We start from the raw sequence: 21,123 nt of genomic DNA, 5'->3' as shown, positions 1-21,123 counted from the left end.
GAAATTACGGGGATGTTTCAGCCTGAAAACATCCCCGTAAATTCAGCCGTACCGGCATGTGCAGGCGCTTGAACGCCGCGTCAATTACGGCCGTAATTAGCGCTGCTATTCATTGGAGTCAATGAATAGCGGCTCCAAATACGGCCAAAGAAGTGACAGGTCACTTCTTCTACGCGGGCGTCTATTTACGCGCTGTCATTTGACAGCGGCGCGTAAATATACGCCTCGTGTGAACAGACGAACGTCTGCCCATTGCTTTCAATGGGCAGATGTTTGTCAGCGCTATTTTCAGACGTAATTCGGGGCAAAAACGCCCGAATTACGTCCGTAAATAGGCCGTGTGAACATACCCTTAGCTGCAATGTTCTACAGAGAGTGGCGTCTGGTCAGGGAAAATGGGGTGTCAGATGCAATGCTCTGCAGAGATTGGTGTCTGAATAGGGCGATTGGGGTGCAATGCTCTGCAGGTTCCTGTGTCCGGAGGTCACGAGGCGCAGTCTGTGCAGAACATTGCCGCTCTCTCTTCAGGAAGAGATGGAGTCAGGTGCAATGCTCTGCACACAGCAGAGCTCCATGTAGAACAGGTTGGAGAAGGTTGCCGGGAGGGGGCGGGGCTGCTGCCAGGGAGGGGCACCGTGTCACCCTTTGCCAGTAGCTGGGGGGGAGGGGAAACAGGTTTCTGGCTGGCAGTGAAGTTCTACTCTCGGGTGTCCCAGGGTCACTGATGGGGGTTGCGGGCGTCTGCAGGATCCTGATGGAGTTATAATCCCGGGCAGGAGGCGATACCTGACGCCGCTGACTTCTGAGGAGGACTACAAGTAGCAGGAAGCCCGCGGAGCTGCTCCGGCCATGACTTTGCGGCTGCTGCTGTGCTGGTGCCTGTACACAGGTCAGTGTGGGGGCTCCCGGGGGTCGCTGCCGGGGGGGATTGTGGGTACAGCGATCTGTGAGAGCACTGCGCATGCGCGGATACACCTAGGACAGGTGTCAGGTAGACGGGGGCTTCTCCTGAGACACCTGTACCTGCAGGGAATTCTGGGGGATCAGGTGCATTCACCCTATACAGAGCAGCAAATAATGAAGGTGTATTTATTTTTCCCCATAATTGCGACATTTAAAAAAAACAAAACACAAAAACAACAACATTGCAAACGCATGTAAAAACCGCGGTTGGAGTTTTTCAATAGCGGTGTAAAGTTCCGCACCGAAATCCGCGTGAAAATCTGTTGCGTGAAACCATCATTTGTGATAAATATTGTACAGGTGTTCAGCCTTTTGGATATAAACAATAGTGTTCCTATTCACTGACGGCAAGCAGAGATATTGAAACACTATGGGAGGAATTTATCCAAGGCTTTATGGCGTAGAAAAGTAAGAAAATATTGCGTACCTTTCCCCACTTTTTAAAAATGGCAAAAAAAGTTGTCGGGGTTTAGCGGGTTAACCCGATTTACCAGAAATTGGCGTAAATTATGGCGCAAATCCGTCTTCGTGTCTGGCGCACGGACAAAGATGCCAAATTTATTATGAGTGCACCTCTTAACCCCTTCCTGTACGTGTAGTGTCAGAAGGGAAAGCATAGAGCAAGCTAGGTTAACCCCTTAGATACCGTGGTACCTAAGCCGGTAGAAAAAGGGGGCGGCTCCCTCTGACAGCTCATCGCTTCCCGCTCCAAAAAAAGTTATGGCTTTCGGAAGGTGGGAAAAACGAAAATGAAAAATGACTGCGGTGGGAAGGGGTTAATAAACGACACTTCAGTTTTAGACGCCGGTCGGTCTTCGTAAAATTCCCCCTCAAGGTTGTGGACGTTTTTCTCATATGATGAGTCCGCGCTGTCTGAGTCGTGTCAGAGCATGCTGGACCTTGTAGTGCTACAGCCGCCAGGTGCCGGATTATGTTGAGGGCTCGGATACACTGGGTCATGTGAGGGGCGCGCTCGTGGGCGGGGGACGCGGCTCTTACACAGGAACACGTTGTATTCTTCTGAATTCCCCATGAAAGGAGCTTTCATTCACCGTGTCCACGTTACATCACGGAACGGGCGGCGCTACGTCCCTGTCCTGCGCTGCGCAGGCAGGTGAAAGGAGAGAATTCATCGACTCCGGAAAGAAAACATAATGGATTGCTGCATAATTGGACAGATCTGCCGTTCAGGACGCTGGGAAAGCTGGGTGATAACCTCTGGAAGCTGTAACGGTCGCCGTATTTATTGTCAGATAGAACCGAGGAACGGTTATGTGGGCTTTACGAACGTAATAAAGCAGACATTCAGGACTCTGGGAAAGTTGGGTGACATCCACGTCACAAAGTCATTGGAAGGAATTCAATGAGAGAAAATCTTGGACATAACTGCGACATGGGAAATGTGTTGCTGTATAATTCGGGAAAATGGCCATTCAGGGCTCTGGTAAAGCTGGGTGATCACCTCTGGGAGCTGTAATGATGATAATATTGTCACCCAGCTTTCCCATCAGTGCGCTTAAATCCTGATTCTAGCAGTGGGTACTGGCGGCCATCTTTAGGCCTGTGCCATCGACGTGCAGCTCCTCCCCCTCCACAGAATACAAGTGACTCCCGTCTTCTCTGTGGCAGCCGGGGGGGTCGAGAGTCGTCACCCGCATACTGTGCAACCTGTTCCTAGGCAACATCCTGAACATATCTAGTCAGCGATTGGTCAAATTCTGTGGGGGTTCCCTAATGAATAGTTACAATGGGAAGCTTCTTTATCCTTACTGGGGTTCCCCTTTACGTTGTCCTACACGTGTATTATTTCCGCTGCTCGGAGGAATCCTAGCGCCCTGTCACCCTAATGACGGATCTTCTGTAATGAGTCTCGGTGAATCGTGTCCGTGCCCTTAGGAATGGTAATGGCGGCACGTGAACTTCACGTCTCCAATTCTAACGAGCGGCGTCTTATCAGACAGGAAGTGACATTTAATGACCCCGGTATTTAGCAGGTGATTGATCGCGTCTTAACGGTCCATGGTTAATCGCAGCACGTGAATAAGACGCACACCGGGAGCCATGACAGTGGGCTGCCCATGGCAACCAATCAGGAGCTTGCTTTCATCTCCTATCATTTTCTTGTAAAATGGTTGCTAGGGCAACCATACTTTCTATACCACCTAGAAACATAACATTTTGTGCGCCCCCCCCCCCCCTCGTGCAGATAAAAGTATATAACGCAGCGGACCAGGGAAAAATTGCGTTCCAAAAAATGCATCTCTTGAAAATCAATAAGGGAGCGAGATGGTCTCCTTTTTATAACCTAGGTGCGCCAAAAACGCATCCGATAATCCAGAAAGTCTGACAATCCGGCACAGAAACGGTAATATAATGTATAATTTCACAAGCGGAAGATGTAGAGGAACGATCAGGAAATTAATTTCAAATCCGTTTGATAATCCGGAAACCATCCGATAATCCAGAATATAGAAACACACTTGTTAACATTGGCGCTTCACTACCCGCCATCTGCCGTACAATATACCAGCCGGTTACGTCTGAAATTACGGAGCTGTTTTCAGGCGAAAACGGCTCCTGAATTTTAGACGTTTTTGCAAGTACTCGCGTTTTTCGCGGCGTCTTTTACGGACGTAATTGGAGCTGTTTTTCAATGGAGTCAATGAAAAATGGCTCCAAAAACGTCCCAAGAAGCGACATGCACATCTTTGACGCGGGCGTCTTTTTACGCACCGTCTTTTGACAGCGACGCGTAAAATTACACCTCGTGGGAACAGAACATCGTAAGACCCATTGCAAGCAACGGGCAGATGTTGGCAGACGTAATGGAGCCGTTTTTTCAGGCGTAAAACGCCCGAATTACGCCTGAAAACACTGCGTGTGAACATACCCCATGGCCTGAAAAACATCTGAAAATAGCCCATGTGAAAATACCCTCGGAGACGTAGAGGTGATTTTGGATAATTCTTGGCACCGTGTTTTTTATGGATCCGTTGGCTGGATCTCCTCATGACTCCGCGATGATGGCTGCACGGGCACGTTAGTTGTCACATGATACGATTTGCAGTTGCCAAGCCTGCGGAGCTGCACCACACATCGGCCATCTTCGTTTGGCTTCACCCCATATCTGGGGGTTAATGGCTGCTTCTGGGAAAGCGGAGTGATAACCAATATGGCCGCCGTTACAGCCGTCACAGTGGTTGCTAAGCAGTTTCGCAACGGAAAAGCTGATTATATATGAAGTAATAGCCACAAAATCCCCTCTCCTCGTCTAGATAAACTTGTCATTCAGCGCTCTAGGAAAGCTGTGTAGAGCGTGCTGTGGGAGATGAAATGGCAGCCATATTGGTTGTATTAGAATGGCGGTCAGTCAGTTTATATACATATATTATAAACTTCGGCCTCCGTATTGACGTTGGCTTCGTGTCCGGTGTTTATCAGTCAGACTTATCGTTATCCGGTAAAGTAAAGTTACTTATCGATATTTACCTGAGATAAGCGGCTAAGGAATGATTTGCCTTTTCTTTCCGACGATGAAAAAAGTTCAGGTGACTGTATAAACACGGAGCCGTGGGCGGGTGATTGACAGGAGTGTATATTAGATATAGCAGAGTTGAATTTGTCATTTTTAACATTTTGGGGAGTAGAATAAATACGAAATGAGGGGCTGCAACACCCGGGACCTGATGGGTGCCAGATTATTGGACGTTTATATAAATAAGGGAGATTAAAAATTGTCCTTGTTGCCTATAGTAACCAATCCTAGAGCAGTTTTCATTTTTCAAGCGAAAGATAACAAATGAAAGCTGCGCTGTGATTGGTTGCTATGGGCACCAAGGACAGTTTTGCTTTCAGTTTTTCATGACTCTCCTGTTGCCATCACTTATTCCTATTAACCGTCGTGTGTTCGGTTTTCTTTGCTTGTCGTCTTGTTCTGATTTTAGAACTTTTTCAGATAAACCCCCCCCCCCCCCCCTGTTCTGTATGGTAAATACGCTGCAATTTATAAAATGTATAGATTATTTCATCCCGGATTAATAATTATCACTACATATAAAATTATTTTAAACCAGCATAAAAAGGACTTTTATAGGTGCCAGATTATCAGACTTTCTAAATTACAGGAAAATCAGAGATTTTGGTCTCAAATTTTTGACGTTTTGTGCTGGAATATTGATACTGGATGAAAGGATCTCTCTGTACTTCCCTTATCCTGCACTGATCCTGAGTTACATCCTGTATTATACTCCAGAGCTGCACTCACTATTCTGCTAGTGGAGTCACTGTGTACATATATTACATTACTTATCCTGTACTGATCCTGAGTTACATCCTGTATTAGGGTATGTTCACACGGCGGGGGTCCGTAACGGCTGAAATTACGGGGATGTTTCAGCCTGAAAACATCCCCGTAATTTCAGCCGTACCGGCATGTGCAGGCGCTTGAACGCCGCGTCAATTACGGCCGTAATTAGCGCTGCTATTCATTGGAGTCAATGAATAGCGGCTCCAATTACGGCCAAAGAAGTGACAGGTCACTTCTTTGACGCGGGCGTCTATTTGCGCGCCGTCATTTGACAACGGCGCGTAAATATACGCCTCGTGTGAACAGACAAACGTCTGCCCATTGCTTTCAATGGGCAGATGTTTGTCAGCGCTATTGAGGCGCTATTTTCAGACGTAATTCGGGGCAAAAACGCCCGAATTACGTCCGTAAATAGGCCGTGTGAACATACCCAAATACTCCAGAGCTGCACTCACTATTCTGCTGGTGGAGTCACTGTGTACATACATTACATTACTTATCCTATACTGATCCTGAGTTACATCCTGTATTATACTCCAGAGCTGCACTCACTATTCTGCTGGTGGAGTCTCTGTGTACATACATTACATAACTTATCCTGTACTGATCCTGAGTTACATCCTGTATTATACTCCAGAGCTGCACTCACTATTCTGCTGGTGGAGTCTCTGTACATACATTACATTACTTATCCTGTACTGATCCTGAGTTACATCCTGTATTATGCTTCAGAGCAGCACTCACTATTCTGCTGGTGGAGTCACTGTATACATACATTACATTACTTATCCTGTACTGATCCTGAGTTACATCCTGTATTATACTCCAGAGCTGCACTCACTATTCTGCTGGTGGAGTCACTGTGTACATACATTACATTACTTATCCTGTACTGATCCTGAGTTACATCCTGTATTATACTCCGGAGCTGCACTCACTATTATGCTGGTGGAGTCACTGTGTACATACATTACATTACTTATCCTGTACTGATCCTGAGTTACATCCTGTATTATACTCCAGAGCTGCACTCACTATTCTGCTGGTGGAGTCACTGTATACATACATTACATTACTTATCCTGTACTGATCCTGAGTTACATCCTGTATTATACTCCAGAGCTGTACTCACTATTCTGCTGGTGGAGTCACTGTATACATACATTACATTACTTATCCTGTACTGATCCTGAGTTACATCCTGTATTATACTCCAGAGCTGCACTCACTATTCTGCTGGTGGAGTCACTGTGTATATACATTACATTACTTATCCTGTACTGATCCTGAGTTACATCCTGTATTATATTCCAGAGCTGCACTCACTATTCTGCTGGTGGAGTCACTGTGTACATACATTACATTACTTATCCTGTACTGATCCTGAGTTACAAAACATAAACTGAAAAACAAATACATAACTAATTCCATATAACCAAAAAGTCACAACCAAATTCTTATAAACAAATTTTCTTATATACATCTCTGTATATGAGAAGAGAAAACTATACCAGACCCGGCCACATACACCCCACTCTTATATACTTACATCTACACTTCATCCGAAGCTAAACAATAACTAGAATATATACAAACATCATATAAACGTAATCAAAAGTACCAACAGAAAATCCCCCGACCCGCGTCAACCAAGGGCCTAAAGAAACAACATAATAATGACAATAATAATCAAACAACATAATAATAACAAATAAAATAATAATAATAAACAAAACAATGTAATCTAAAATATAATAATACTAATCCCCATTTTTTTTATAATATATATATATATATATATATATATATATATATTTATTTTATTTTTTTAATAATACTAATCCAATTATTATTATTTTTTTTAAACACACTATACACATCCTGACTTTCCCTAACCTTACCCATCTTACCTAAACTCCACCACCCCAGCCAGCATCTCGCCTCATGTCCTCTCACTTCCGCATAGTCCAGATGCTGGCCCCCACCACCACACCCAGCCCCCCGCCCCATGTCCGCATAGTCCGGGGCTGGGTCAGGCACCCCCCTCCCAACCTATCTATTAACCCCCTTAAGTCTATCCCTATTCTAACAACACTTTTGCAATATAATACAATACACGTCACCAACTTGTCCAAGTACCAAACCATATACAAAATACATCGTACCCGAAAGCACCAAGTTCGGTCGCTTGTAAACCTTTTTCCTGCCATTTCAATCCTAAACAAAACAAAAATCTTCCTGTGCTTACCTAGCCCATCACCAGAGAGAGAGAAGGGAAAGCACCCCCCAGCACCCCCCCAGAGGCCAAGGTACCACGTCCACCGCTGCACCCTCCCTATCGCTTGCCCTATCTCCTTACCCTATTACTAGCCCTTTTCTTGACCCTATTGAAAGCTGACCCTATGCTGACTCACCTTTCCCTTATTCCGAGCCCTATCGCTATATATATTTTTTTTTTGGTGCCTCAGCGGAGCGCAGACCCCCACCTCCAGTTGAGCACTGGTGACGACCCCCCCTCCCTCATGAAGGCAGACACATTAAGGCACCCAAAAGGAAAAGCCCCTCCAAAGACGAGAGGCTTTGGATGCTCCCAATCTGCCAACCTCCAAAGAATGCACCTTCACCAGGTCACCCATGATATTGCTAATAACCTCATCCACTAGGAGGATTTTCTTCTGGGTAGAAACTAGACATCGTGCATTCCACATAAAGTGCCTGACCACTATACTGACTAGAAACAAGGTGCCATGGTCCCTACCACCGAGGTCTCCGAACACTCCATAGGCCCACCCAGCATAGGAGAGGCTGTTAGGGCTGGCCAACCAATGGAGGCTCCCACCCTCTTGTATACTTCTGTATTGAAAGGGCAATGAAGCAGGAAATGCTCCATGCTTTCCAGCACTCCGCCGCACTCCTCCCGGGGGCAAACCCTATCATCAGAGTTTCTGCACTTTAGATTGCCCCTCACATACAGTCTCCCATGGAAGCAACGCCAAGCCAGATACCAAAACTTCTGGGGAATCCTCGCTGAATTTAAAAGTTTTAATCCCACCCCGAGGTCACTACTTGGACAGTCTTTGAGCGCCAGGGGCTTCTGGAAGTGGGTCATCAGGACCCTCCTGTCAAGAAATTTTCTCGACATAGTCCTGATTACCCACACCTCCAGACCCCACCGGCGAACAATCTTCAGCGCCAGGGTGGCATAAGCCGGGAGATGTCCGTGAGGTGTACGCAGGTCTTTCACTTGCCCTCCTCTCCCATTCCTGGAAGAAAGTGCGAAACCACCCCCTGCAGGAGGATATCCACCAAGGAGCCCTCTCTTGCCAGAGGCTTGCCAGGTTGATCTTAACAAAGGTGTTCACTAGGAACACCACCTGGTTAACCATACCTAACCCGCCTAGTGTCCTTGGTAGGTAGGTAGGTAACCTCCCTCTTGATTAGGTTGAGCCTGTTCCCCCCCCATAACAGCTGGAAGAACAGGCTATAGACCCGAGTCCAGAGAGGTTCTGGCAAGATGCACACACTGCCCAGGTAAAGCAACATGGGCACCAGGTAGGCCTTGGCCAAGTGAACCCTTTCCCTCAGGGTTAAGGACCAACCCTTCCATTGGTCGACCTTCTGGGCAACTATATTCAGCCTATCCTCCCAGTTCTTCTTGGGGTAATCAACCCGGCCAAATTCGACTCCTAAGATCTTAGCAGACCCCTGAGGCTCTGGAAGGGTGTCCGGGAGATCAAAACCAGGATCTCCTCCTCCCAGCCAGAGACTTTTGCACTTATCCCGGTTGATCTTGGACCCAGATGCCAATGAGTAACGCTCCACTTCCAACATTGCCCACTCTGCCTCCCCTCTCGAGGAGACAAAAATGGAGACGTCGTCTGCGTACGCAACCACCCTCTGAGTGGCTTCCGGCCCCTCCAGGCCGGCCCGACTCCCGCCAATGGCCCACGATCGATCCTTTTAAGAAAAGGATCAATTGCGAACGCATATAGCAAAGGGCTCAAGGGACAACCCTGGCGGACACCAGACCCAACCTCAAAGGCGGTTCCAACCCAACCGTTCACCAGCGCAAAAGTCTCAGCCCCAGTGTATAAGGTCTGTAGCCAATTGACAAATTCCCCGGAAGGCCGTACCTCAGAAGGACCGACCAGAGGTACTCGTGGTCTACCCGGTCAAAAGCCTTGGCCTGGTCCAAGGACAGGATGTACCCCTCCCACCGACCAGAATTTCCCTGCTCCACTGCCTCTCTGACACTGAGGACAGCACTAAATGTGCTGCGGCCTGGAACAGAGCAATGCTGGACCGGCGAAAGGAGCCGGGATGCAAACTTCACCAGCCGATTAAACAGTACTTTCGCAAGAACCTTTCTGTCTGTATTGAGAAGCGCCATGGGACGCCAATTCTCAATACAGGTCGAGTCTTTACCCTTTGATAAAATTATCAAGGCCGACCTCCTCATTGACATTGGCAAAGTACCTGAGGAAAGGCACTCATTAAACACCTCAGTCAAGAGGGGAACTAGGGTTCCTTTAAAAGTCTTATAAAACTCAGATGTTAAGCCATCCGGCCCTGGCGATTTTTTTTGAGGGCAAGCCCGTCAATCGCCAGTCCCACTTCCTCTTCCTTGATCGAGTCTATCAAAACACCGAGAGAGGAGTCTACCCCTGGCTCAGGGATGGTTTCAGCCAGGAAAGCCAATATCTCGTCTTGGTTTGGATCTTGCTTCCCCAAGAGGTGTGAGTAGAAGGATCTGACGACCTCCAAGATCCCTGATTTGGATCTCTTCAAAGATCCTGTACTATCAATCAGTCCTGTCACAACCTTACGACTCACTGACATCTTACAGTTCCTAAAATAAATACCTATAACTGTATGTGAAGACAAATCAAATCTCCCAAAAGGGAAAAATAATGACACCAAGTACAGTAAGTAACTTGCAAAAAATATAAATTCTTTATTACAATATACATAAGAACATGTTGGCCATCAGGACCTAAAAACCACAGACAATTAAAATATACAATGTGGAGAACATGAGGCTACTAAGAATGGCCTATATTCAACATTCAATAATACCGGACAGGGTCACTATGACAGTCATGTTATAAATGTACAGTACAAGGATAACCGACACCACAAAATGTGTCTCCAAAAAGCATGCTGAAACAGAACAATGTAATGCAGACCCTGTAAAAAATAGTATTCACGAGAGACTTGTAGCTAACACTGAAATCTCCGTGTAAATAAAGTGGTATAGAGACCAGGGTATCACCAAAAATCAGAGTAGGTCCCAGGAGCCATACCAACCCGTGTATTGCATATCAAGCCAAAAATGAGCTCCACAGCAAGAGCCCCGACGCACGTTTCGCGGTAGCTTTTTCAAGGGGTACTGACTAGTAAGGTGACCGGCGTTGTATTTATACTCAGTGGTGGGAGAGGTTTATTCAGAGATAGCAAATAGCAGCACGATATTCTCAAATCCCCAATGCTGAACACCTGAAATGTACCAGGTGTTCTACATTGGTGAATCAGCATGTCTAAAGTTACCTGAATGCTGATCGGTAAGCAGCAAACACCACCATTGCAAATGTCCAGTGTACGTCTCAAGGAATGTAAACGCGCATGCGCGTGCGCATCAGACCGCAAGCGCCGCAGACAACAGATGTAATAGCTTATATATGACGTATCACACCATAGTGGCCATTTTAAGTATGGGCAAGGACAATACGAGATCAACTTATATGGCAAGAACCAGTATAGGGCATATGTATCACGATCCGATTTTTTTTATGTGAGAAACAGAATATAAATATACAATGGAACTCTAATGTCTCAAAATATAAACAATAATACATATATAGAAAAAATATACATAATTTGATAATACATCAAACCTAGTGTCATACTGTCATTTCATAAAACCATCAATACAAAAAAGACCATATATTGACTTATATATATATATATACAAAAATAAATATATATAACATATAGTAAACCGGGGAAACAATTTTATGAAAGAATATTATTTCATAAAAAATAATAATAAATAATTAATGATAGTGAGAAGTGAGTGAACACACGTGCACAGTGTGGTGATAAAATAAATAAAGTGAAACACACGTGACAAGACCGCAATTAAAATACAATTCTATTTATTAATATAAATAATACATACAATAATGTAACAGATGTACAATGTGATATTTTCTAATATGCTCAAAAAAATATAATGATAAGACATATGTGATTTTATTGTTAGCATGTATATAAATAACAAGCGTGTAAAAATATATATATATATATATTGAGAGTGAATATGTGTAAACATAAATGTGAGTAAATAAAAATATAAATATAAAAAAATATATATATACAACATAACAAGTGTGATGACAATTTATATAAGGATATATAAAGTGGATAATAAATAATGTATAATAAATATGTGTGCAGTGTGTGCACAAACACACGAATAAAAATAAGTACCCCATGAAAAAAGCTAAAAAATGATCAAAATTTAGAGTATGTTCAAAACGTATTGTTGAATAGAGTCCAACCAAAAACATTCTGAGATATAATATGTGATACTTGGTATTCTATTCAGCCCAATAAATACAGATCGTATGGCCCCTATAAAAAGACAAAAATGATGATATTAAAAATGCCACCAAATATGGATACAGCCAAAACGCAATAATGCTTAAACCGACAAGCCCACCAATTATTAACAGCACAGTCCAACCATACCAGTCAAATATATACAGGTTTAAAAAGTTAAAAGATAATGATGCTATAGGACCCAAAAAGAAAATATTGTTATAGGAAGGAAGCGAAGGACATTTTCTCATTGAGCCCCAGTAGTTCCTGTAGGGGTCGGGCGAGCGGTACCTCCCGAAATCCCTCTCAAGAACTAAAGATGTGTGCCTATCATACTGACACCTCCTGAGCAAAGCTTTCACCGCGGAGATCTCCTCCCCACTACCCCCGGTTGAGACCAGATGTTCGAGTTTCCTCCTCAGTTCCTGATGTAGGCGATACCTACTCATGGACCTGAGGCTCGAGAGCCTGCGGAAAAATCCTGCCACCCGGCCTTTAAACAACTCCCACCACTCAGACTTAGTACCACTGAGATCCAACAAAGGTACCTGGCTCTGAAGAAAATCCTCAAAGGCCTGTCTTATTTCCGCTTCTTCCAAGAGAGTAGAATTCAGCCTCCATATACCTCTTCCCATCTGGAGGGACTCTGCAATGTTCAAAGAAAAAATAATCATAGGCCTCATTCACACGGCAAGGTTTCCCGGCCGGGTGCCGGCCGTTCATAAATCGGCCGGCACCCGGCTGCATTAGGAATAATAGACCCCTAATGGGGCTATTCACACGACCGATTTTTTTGACGGCTGGGAAATCCGACCGTCAAAAAATAGGACATGCTCTATCTTCGCCCGGGTACCCGGCCGCCCGGCTCCCATAGAAGTCTATGGGGCCGGGTATTACACGGCCATCACCGGAATGTGTTCCGAGTGATGGCCGGGTTTCCCGGCGCTTGCGCTCTAACTCCTCCTCCTCACAGCGCAGAGTGCATGTGAGGAGGAGGAGTTGATGCCATTCGGACGAATGGCATCGCTGCACACTGTGTGGCAGGGCCGGGGTGTACAGCAGGTGGAAGGGAGCGCTGCGCTGGCTCCCTTCCCCTGCTTGTTAAAAGCACCCTGGCCCGGCGACACCTTCGATGGCGCCGCTAGCAGCTGCTGCTGCGGCTGCTACTACTGTAGCGACGCCATTATAGCAGAGCAGGGAGGTATCTCCCCGCTCTGCTATGTGCTAGCCGCACTTTAGCTCCTTGAAGGAGCGGAATCCCCGTGTGTTCGGGGATTCCACTCCTGCACAGAGCGCTTGATGTCTCTGTCCATATCTGGGCAGTGACATCAGGGGAAACTCCTGAAGCGGAATCCCCGAACACATGGGGATTCCCCTTCAGGAGTTGCCGCTGATGTCACTGTCCGGATCGGCCCGGCCCGGCACGGATGCAAAACTTAATGCAAACCGGCCGGGCAAAATGGCTGATTTTACCGGCCGACACCCGGGCTCGGGAACGACCCGGTCGTGTGAATCCCGCCATACAGTGATCGGAGAACTCCACCTCAACAACGGACACTGGTGAAGAGATGGCCTCCTCCTTCAAAAAAACCTGTCTATCCTAGACCTACAACTACCTCTACGATAGGTGAAACCCGAGTTGCCTTAGGTATGCCTGATGTGGATATCCACCAGGCGAGCATCGCTAACTATACTTTTTAATGCTACAATATCATAGGTCAGTTTTTTTTTTTAAATCTCCGGAACCTCCTCTATCTCGGGGCCTCACGACAGTATTGAAGTCCCCTCCAAAGATAACTTGTTGACCTGAAAAACAGAAAGGCTTAATCCTCATGAAGATACTTTTACGGTCCCATTTGCTCTGGGGTCCGTATATATTAATCTTAATTCCTGTACCCTCATGAGAACATCTAAGATCAAGCACCTCCCCATTTCTAACTCAATCATCCGTCGGCATGTTACCGGTGCGATGAAAAGGACCGCCACTCCGCTATAAGGCTCAGCCGCAAGAGACCAGTAGGAGGGCCCGCGTCGCCACTCCCTCCTAGATTTCACGACGTCTGTCAAAAGTGACAGCCTGGTCTCCTGCAAAAACAAAATGTCGGCTTCAACTCGGCCAAGAAAATCAAAGGCTGAAAATTTCGCCCTATCTGACTTAATGCTGGCAACGTTAATTGATGCCAGCGTCAACGGAGTGGGTGCCGCCATCATGGATGTTTGAGTTAGACGGTTTTCTTCCCACCCCCCTCTATCTGATGAGGACCCCCTTCTTTGCCTCGCTTTTTGCAAATTAAGGAGTCCATACTCCCCACCCTATTCCCATCTTCATCCCCAAGTTCCGGGTCAACCTCCTCTTCTGGGGACAACAGCCCCAGCAGCAGGGGAGGCTCAACAACTCTATGTAACTCTCTTAGTATGAGAGGCTGGAACATCCATGAGAGCATGGTATCTATCAGTAGAGCGCACCAGGGGGGTACAGGATTTACCTTCCTGGGCCAGGGCGGGGCCAGATGTACTTGACCCTTGAGTTTTGCCCGGTTTCCCTTTTGCTGTAGGTTGAGTCCTCTCCTCCTCCCCCACACTTTCATAGTGGGAGGACTGAGAGTCCCCAGCCCTCTGCTCCCTTTGGATCCTCCTCAACTCCTCGTTCAATTCGGCCTCCCCAGGGGCATCCGCTTCAGGGGGGGGGGCATCCAGATCCAAATCCGAGGTCGTCCCAGTTTCCTGGAGCGCCCTCCGCTCCCTCTCCTTCCTTCGCTTCTCCGCCCCTCTCTGGCAAAAAGGGGGACCCTTCTTTGCGTTCTTCCCTTGCCCCTGTGCCCCATCATCTCTGCCCGCACCCTCACCCACGGAGGCCTCCCTCCTTTCATCCTCTGCAGGTTTGGAACAAGCATTGACAACAGAGCGAGGACACCGACTGAACGGGTGACCAAAATCACAACACAGGTTTCAGCGAATCCGGTCACACAATGCGGCTAGATGACCGATCCCCCCACAATGAGCACACTTCTGCACCTTGCAGCCTGCACTCAAATGTGAGGGGTCGCCACATCGGTGACACAGCTTCGGCTGCCCTTGGTAGAAGGCAAGGATCCGATCTCTTCCCAGGAAAGCAGACGATGGTATGTGGGACACCGTCTGTCCCAGATGCCTTAGTTTTACCATGAACGTCCAGGCTCCTGACCAGATGCCAAACTCATCCAAGTTCTTCCGTGGCATCTCTACTACCAGGTCATGATATCAATACAAGAGAGTGACTCGTTACGGGTAAGAACGGTCACTCTCTTGGGACCACTTTGGCGAGAAATTGCTTGTGCAGCAAAGTCTCGCCAGCCAGGCTCGTCCTTCACCAGCTCGTATTTCCCCCAGAAGACCTCAAGGCCCCCTGGGTGAACAAAGCTGATGTCGAACTCGACAGAGCCATGAGGATGTATCAAGGCAAAGATGTCACTCGCCTTGAAGCCCATCCCCAGCAGCAGCTCCACCACCCTTTTTCTGGGAGGGCACGCATCATTGCCACGCCACCGGAGATGGACCACATTCCTCCTAGCTACAGCCTGCTCGGCTGTTGGGAGCGACCACTGATCTCCTCGTTGCTCTCGGAAGGCATTTAGACCATATCTGTCTATCCAGAAAGATCGGTCCTTCTGCACTCCCCCCCCCCTTTGGTTAGGGTTTGCTTTCCCTCTCTTAAAGCGTCCAAGAGACGTTGCAAGTTACCGTCCCCGGACTTTGAGGATGAAGATAGGTGGGCCCGCTGTCCCCCTGCTGCTACACCAGCATAAGACCTACCAGATGTCACAGCAAGAGGAGCGCCAGGCCCATTGCCCCTAGTTGATACCTCATCCCCACCACCACCACACCACCTCAAGACACAGCACTCAACACCCCAGTACCAGCAGACACTCCACCAACTTTATTTACGGACGCCTGCATACCCCCAGCAGTTTCCACATCCGCAACTTTTTTTATTTAACCTACCAGGTCCCCCTGCAGTCATCCTTCCGGCCAGGCCTAGTTCTATAGTATGCGTTTTTCCCATACATTTAGTGTGGGTAGACATTGCTTTAGTCGCCCCATCAGGCACCTTTGCAGGGACGCCACCAGATGTTATAAGCGGTGTCCCCGCAGTGCCCTCATTAACTTCCATCTGTTCTGTGTAAGGAACATTTTTTGGAGGAGAGGGGCCACCGTCATCTCCGGCGCAAGCAGCTCCCTTCTCGCCTACACCGCTTTTTAGCGATGTGGACGAAGGATCCACTGACGTCACTGGAGCCGCCTCCGGCGCCGGACCACTCCCCCCTCCCACAGAGGAGTGGCCAACAGAGCCGGAGCCTCCTCTGTGACCGCCCTTGTTCGGAACGTCTGCCAGCTTTACTGCGTCACCGACAGACATCTGGCTTTCAGACATCACATCCGGTTTTTGGTTTACCCGTTCTCCCGACCCCTGACTCGCGTCAGAGACCACTTTTCCGGGCTCGCCATCCACCGGACACGGAGACACACCCCCTGGCGTCACCAGGCCACCATCACCGCCCCCTTTGCAGGGGTTGGCGTCCGGCGCCATTTTGACCACCACGTGTTTTACTGCCGGACCCGTAACACACTTCCCGCTCCAGCCCCACTGCAAAGGCTGGAGCTGGGGGTCTTGCGGGACCTGTGCCCTGATCCTGACTTTCATCTGGCTCAGAGCACAGGAAGGACCTTGCTGTATACTCCAGTTTAAATGAGCCCTTTGCTGATTTTTTTTTTTTTTTTCCATTTTCCTTTTTTTTTTTTCTTTTCCTCCTCTGCGGGTAACTCCGCACCGAAACAGAATCCCTGGAAGGATACCGGCGACTCCACATTACGGATCTGTGTAAGTAATCCTGGAGGCCGCTCACTGTCAGTTTCAAAATTTCTCTCCACCCTCCTCCTCAGTGCCTCAGAATCTGTGTCTTCTCTGGACTTTACATTTTCACTCTCCATTTTCTCCCCCACATTTTCCTTTGCTGTGTCTTCCTCCATACATTCTATTTTTATAGGTGCTGCCATCTCGGCAAACCTCTCTTCGTTTTTTTAATTTTTCTCCAAACACCCCTCCGCCTGCCACAGTCTCATCACGTCTCTCTTCCACTTCTTTTATTTCCTCCAACAAAGATTTCACTTGTAAACGGTACTGGGAACTCTTACCTCCTGTGGCCTTTGCAGCCCTTCCTCTGGCGACCGCCAAGTCCGCTCGCTTCCTGAGGTCCCGATACTCCTCCAACCGCGTGGCCAGACGGGAGCTGAAGTACTCCACCGTCTCTCCGGTCCTCAGCTGTCCCCATTCCTCCACATGACTGCCATACTGATCCTGAGCTACATCCTGTATTATACCCCAGAGCTGCACTCACTATTCTGCTGGTGGAGTCACTGTGTACATACATTACATTACATATCTTGTACTGATCCTGAGATACATCCTGTATTATACTCCAGAGATGCACTCCCTATTCTGCTGGTGCAGTCACTGTGTACATACATTACATTACTGTAAAGGATCTGCCAGACACAGCTTCTGTGTCGACGTCCGTGGGTAATTCGTCTGCACCTGCTCCTAAGTCTGAGAGAGTGACACGATCTTCTACCAGTCAGGCTGGGAGGCTGAGGAGTGGGAGAGCCTATCACAGCCTGGCCAGACGGAGCTAGCTCCCGCCCTCTGTCTATTTATACCTGCATTTCCTGCTCCTCCTTTGCCTGTGATTCTTTTCTGTTTCCTGGCTCTGCTGCTCCTGCTATGATTATTGACCTTGCTTCATTTTTGACCCTGGCTTTACTGACTACTCTCCTACTCTGCGATTTGTACCCCGTGCACTCCTGGTTTGACTCGGCTCGTTCACTACTCTTGTTGCTCACCGTGTTGCCGTCGGCAACTGTCCCATTTCCCTTAGCTTCTGTGTACCCTTGTCTGTTGTGCACTTATTGAGCGTAGGCACCGTCGCCCAGTTGTACGCCGTCGCCTAGGACGGGCCGTTGCAAGTAGGCAGGGACTGAGTGGCGGGTAGATTAGGGCTCACCTGTCTGTCTCCCTACCCCGTCATTACAATTACTGATCCTGAGTTACATCCTGTATTATACTCCAGAGCTGCACTCACTATTCTGCTGGTGGAGTCACTGTGTACATACATTACATTACTGATCCTGAGTTACATCTTGTATTATACTCCAGAACTGCACTCACTATTCTGCTGGTGGAGTCACTGTGTACATACATTACATTACTTATCCTGTACTGATCCTGAGTAACATCCTGTATTATACTCCAGAGCTGCACTCCCTATTCTGCTGGTTGTTGCCGTTTCTAGTCAATACACTGTTGACATATGCCCGTAACATCAAGGTTGAGCTCCTATAATGCAATGCTCTATGCTGCACTGCATTCTGGGAAAAATCCTGTTTCCAGAATGCATACTGAACAAGCAGGGTTGGCTGGAGCTACAAGCTCAGAATGCTACTCTTTACCCCCCCCCCCCTTACTGCATATAAATGACTGCTGACTTGCATGGTGTCGGTCATGTGCTTCATAGTGCACAGAATCCATACAGCAAATAACCCCTTCCAGACATATTTACCCCATGTGCTACCCCTATTCACCCCCTCCTGGAGCGTAATAACATTGCAATATAAGTGCATTCAAAATTGGGTTCCTAAGAGTTGATCTTGAAGGAGCTCCCCATCTTAAAACGGACTGTGGTTCCCTTTTAAGCAGTGCCCCCTAATATTGGCAAATAGGGATCCTCATATTCCAGGGCTGCAGGAGCTCGGCCCAATATTAGAGTGACATTCCGCTTTAAATCCTTTTAGTGTAAACCGGATTTATTAAGGAATACCCAAGGCAAATCCTCCCACGTGTCACGGCCCGGCGATGAGTCAGATCGCCTCTCGGCATTTCACCGTAGCGTCATTTAATTGGAGGTGTTCAACACGAAATAGCAAAGCGTCAGCATTAGGCGCTCATGTCAAACTCGTACACCTTCGCCAAAGAGGAAAATATAACGAGCTGCATGTATTATATAGTGATAATAAGCTCAGGCCCGCAGGATCAAGCATGGCAGCACTTCTAATGTCAGGCCATTGGGGGTGCTGTTTTATAGGAATACATGGTTGAAATCTCACATCGGTCTGCATAGGAGCTGTGTACACAAAACAGTTGAATATTTTTAATCAAGACTATTAACAAAGTTGCTGCATTTTTCATTTTGGAGCAAGAAAAAATAATTGGTTGTGAAAGTGGACACGCCCTTTAAGGCAATTTTTTTTTATTCCCTGTGTAGGTATCATCCGGGTGAAGTTCCTCTTTTGTGATTCCTGGTACTGATTCTGTCTTTTATCTTCCAGGATGCCTGGCTCTACAGGTCACCGTCCAGGACACGGAGCGATACGCAATGTTATTCTCCACTATCATACTCAAGTGCGAGTACAGCACCTCCGCGCAGATCCAGGACGTAGCCGTCACCTGGCGCTACAAGTCTTTTTGTAAAGACCCCATCTTTGAGTACTACTCCGCATGTAAGTCCATTAAAAAAAATTAAAGGGATTTTCCATTAATCACTCTCTATTGGAATGAATGGAATTTACAGAAACACTTAATCAATAACCCAAGGGGTGGTCACCCAGCTTTCCTAGACTCCGGAATGTCTGCCTCGTCAAAATGCCTGAAAAGTTTTAAACGCCTTTTTCTTTTTCCTCAGCATATCAGGCGGGTTTGAGTCTGAAGCAGGATCCGTCCAACGACTGCAACGACAATCAGCGGGTAGTGCGCATAGTCATCCAGAAACGAGGGCAAAATGAACCAGTGCTGGGCACAGACTACAGGCAGAGGAAGATCACCATCCAGAACAGTAAGTACCACACCAGACATCACGTATATACTGGTACATAGGGGGCAGAATTATAGTTGGTTATATTCTTATATATAGGGGCAGTATTATAGTAGTTATATTCTTGTATATAGGAGGCAGTATTATAGTAGTTATATTCTTGTATATAGGGGGCAGTATTATAGTAGGTATATTCTTGTATATAGGAGCAGTATTATAGTAGTTATATTCTTGTATATAGGAGCAGTATTATAGTAGTTATAGTCTTGTATATAGGAGCAGTGTTATAGTAGTTATATTCTTGTATACAGGGGCAGTATTATAGTAGTTATATTCTTGTACATAGGGGGCAGTATTATAGTAGTTATATTCTTGTATATAGGGGGCAGTATTATAGTAGTTATATTCTTGTATATAGGGGGCAGTATTATAGTAGTTATATTCTTGTATATAGGAGCAGTATTATAGTAGTTATATTCTTGTATATAGGGAGCAGTATTATAGTAGTTATATTCTTGTATGTAGGAGCAGTATTATAGTAGTTATATTCTTGTATATAGCAGCAGTATTATAGTAGTTATATTCTTGTATATAGGAGGCAGTATTATAGTAGTTATATTCTTGTATATAGGCGGCAGTATTATAGTAGTTATATTCTTGTATATAGGCGGCAGTATTATAGTAGTTATATTCTTGTGTATATAGGGGGCAGTATTATAGTAGTTATATTCTTCTATATAGGGAGCAGTATTATAGTAGTTATATTGCAGTATTATAGTAGTTATATTCTTGTATATAGGAGGCAGTATTATAGTAGTTATATTCTTGTATATAGGGGGCAGTATTATAGTAGTTATATTCTTGTATATAGGGAGTAGTATTACAGTAGTTATATTCTTGTATATAGGGAGCAGTATTATAGTAGTTATATTTTTGTATATAGGAGACAGTATTATAGTAGTTATAGTCTTGTATATAGGAGCAGTATTATAGTAGTTATATTCTTGTATATAGGGCACAGTATTATAGTAGTTATATTCTTCGTATATAGGGCACAGTATTATAGCAGTTATATTCTTGTATATAGGAGGCAGTATTATAGTAGTTATCTTCTTGTATATAGAGGGCAGTATTATAGTAGTTATATTCTTGTATATAGGGGGCAGTATTATAGTAGTTATATTCTTGTATATAGGAGCAGTATTATAGTATTTATATTCTTGTATATAGGAGTAGTATTATAGTAGTTATATTCTTGTATATAGGAGCAGTATTATAGTAGTTATATTCTTGTATATAGGGGCAGTATTTATAGTAGTTATATTCTTGTATATAGGGGGCAGTATTATAGTAGTTATATTCTTGTATATAGGAGCATTATTATAGTAGTTATATTCTTGTATATAGGAGCAG

At 46.1% G+C, this 21,123-nt stretch overlaps 1 protein-coding gene and 1 long non-coding RNA gene across 6 annotated transcripts in view; one reads left to right on the top strand and one right to left on the bottom strand.

The window, feature by feature from the left end:
- LOC142743675 (uncharacterized) overlaps positions 1-4,697 on the bottom strand; it is a 30,818-nt gene extending 26,121 nt beyond the window's left edge. For 2 of the 5 annotated variants that reach the window (XR_012881616.1, XR_012881617.1), the window contains exon 1: positions 4,453-4,697. This is a non-coding gene — a long non-coding RNA (uncharacterized LOC142743675). Of the gene's footprint in view, positions 1-786; positions 929-3,897; positions 4,194-4,452 lie in introns of those variants that run through there. The other 3 variants (XR_012881615.1, XR_012881613.1, XR_012881614.1) reach the window with 2 other exon arrangements.
- The window catches only part of ILDR1 (immunoglobulin like domain containing receptor 1), a 39,034-nt gene continuing 18,560 nt past the window's right edge, over positions 650-21,123 (top strand). The window contains exons 1-3 of the mRNA XM_075854658.1: positions 650-889; positions 19,229-19,399; positions 19,582-19,731. Of these exons, the coding sequence (XP_075710773.1) occupies positions 850-889; positions 19,229-19,399; positions 19,582-19,731 (361 nt within the window). The 5' untranslated portion in view covers positions 650-849. The remainder of the gene's footprint in view (positions 890-19,228; positions 19,400-19,581; positions 19,732-21,123) is intronic.

This window comes from Rhinoderma darwinii, chromosome 2, assembly GCF_050947455.1.
Source record: "Rhinoderma darwinii isolate aRhiDar2 chromosome 2, aRhiDar2.hap1, whole genome shotgun sequence".
Lineage (NCBI taxonomy): Eukaryota > Metazoa > Chordata > Amphibia > Anura > Rhinodermatidae > Rhinoderma > Rhinoderma darwinii.
This window is presented reverse-complemented; position numbering and strand designations above follow the sequence as displayed.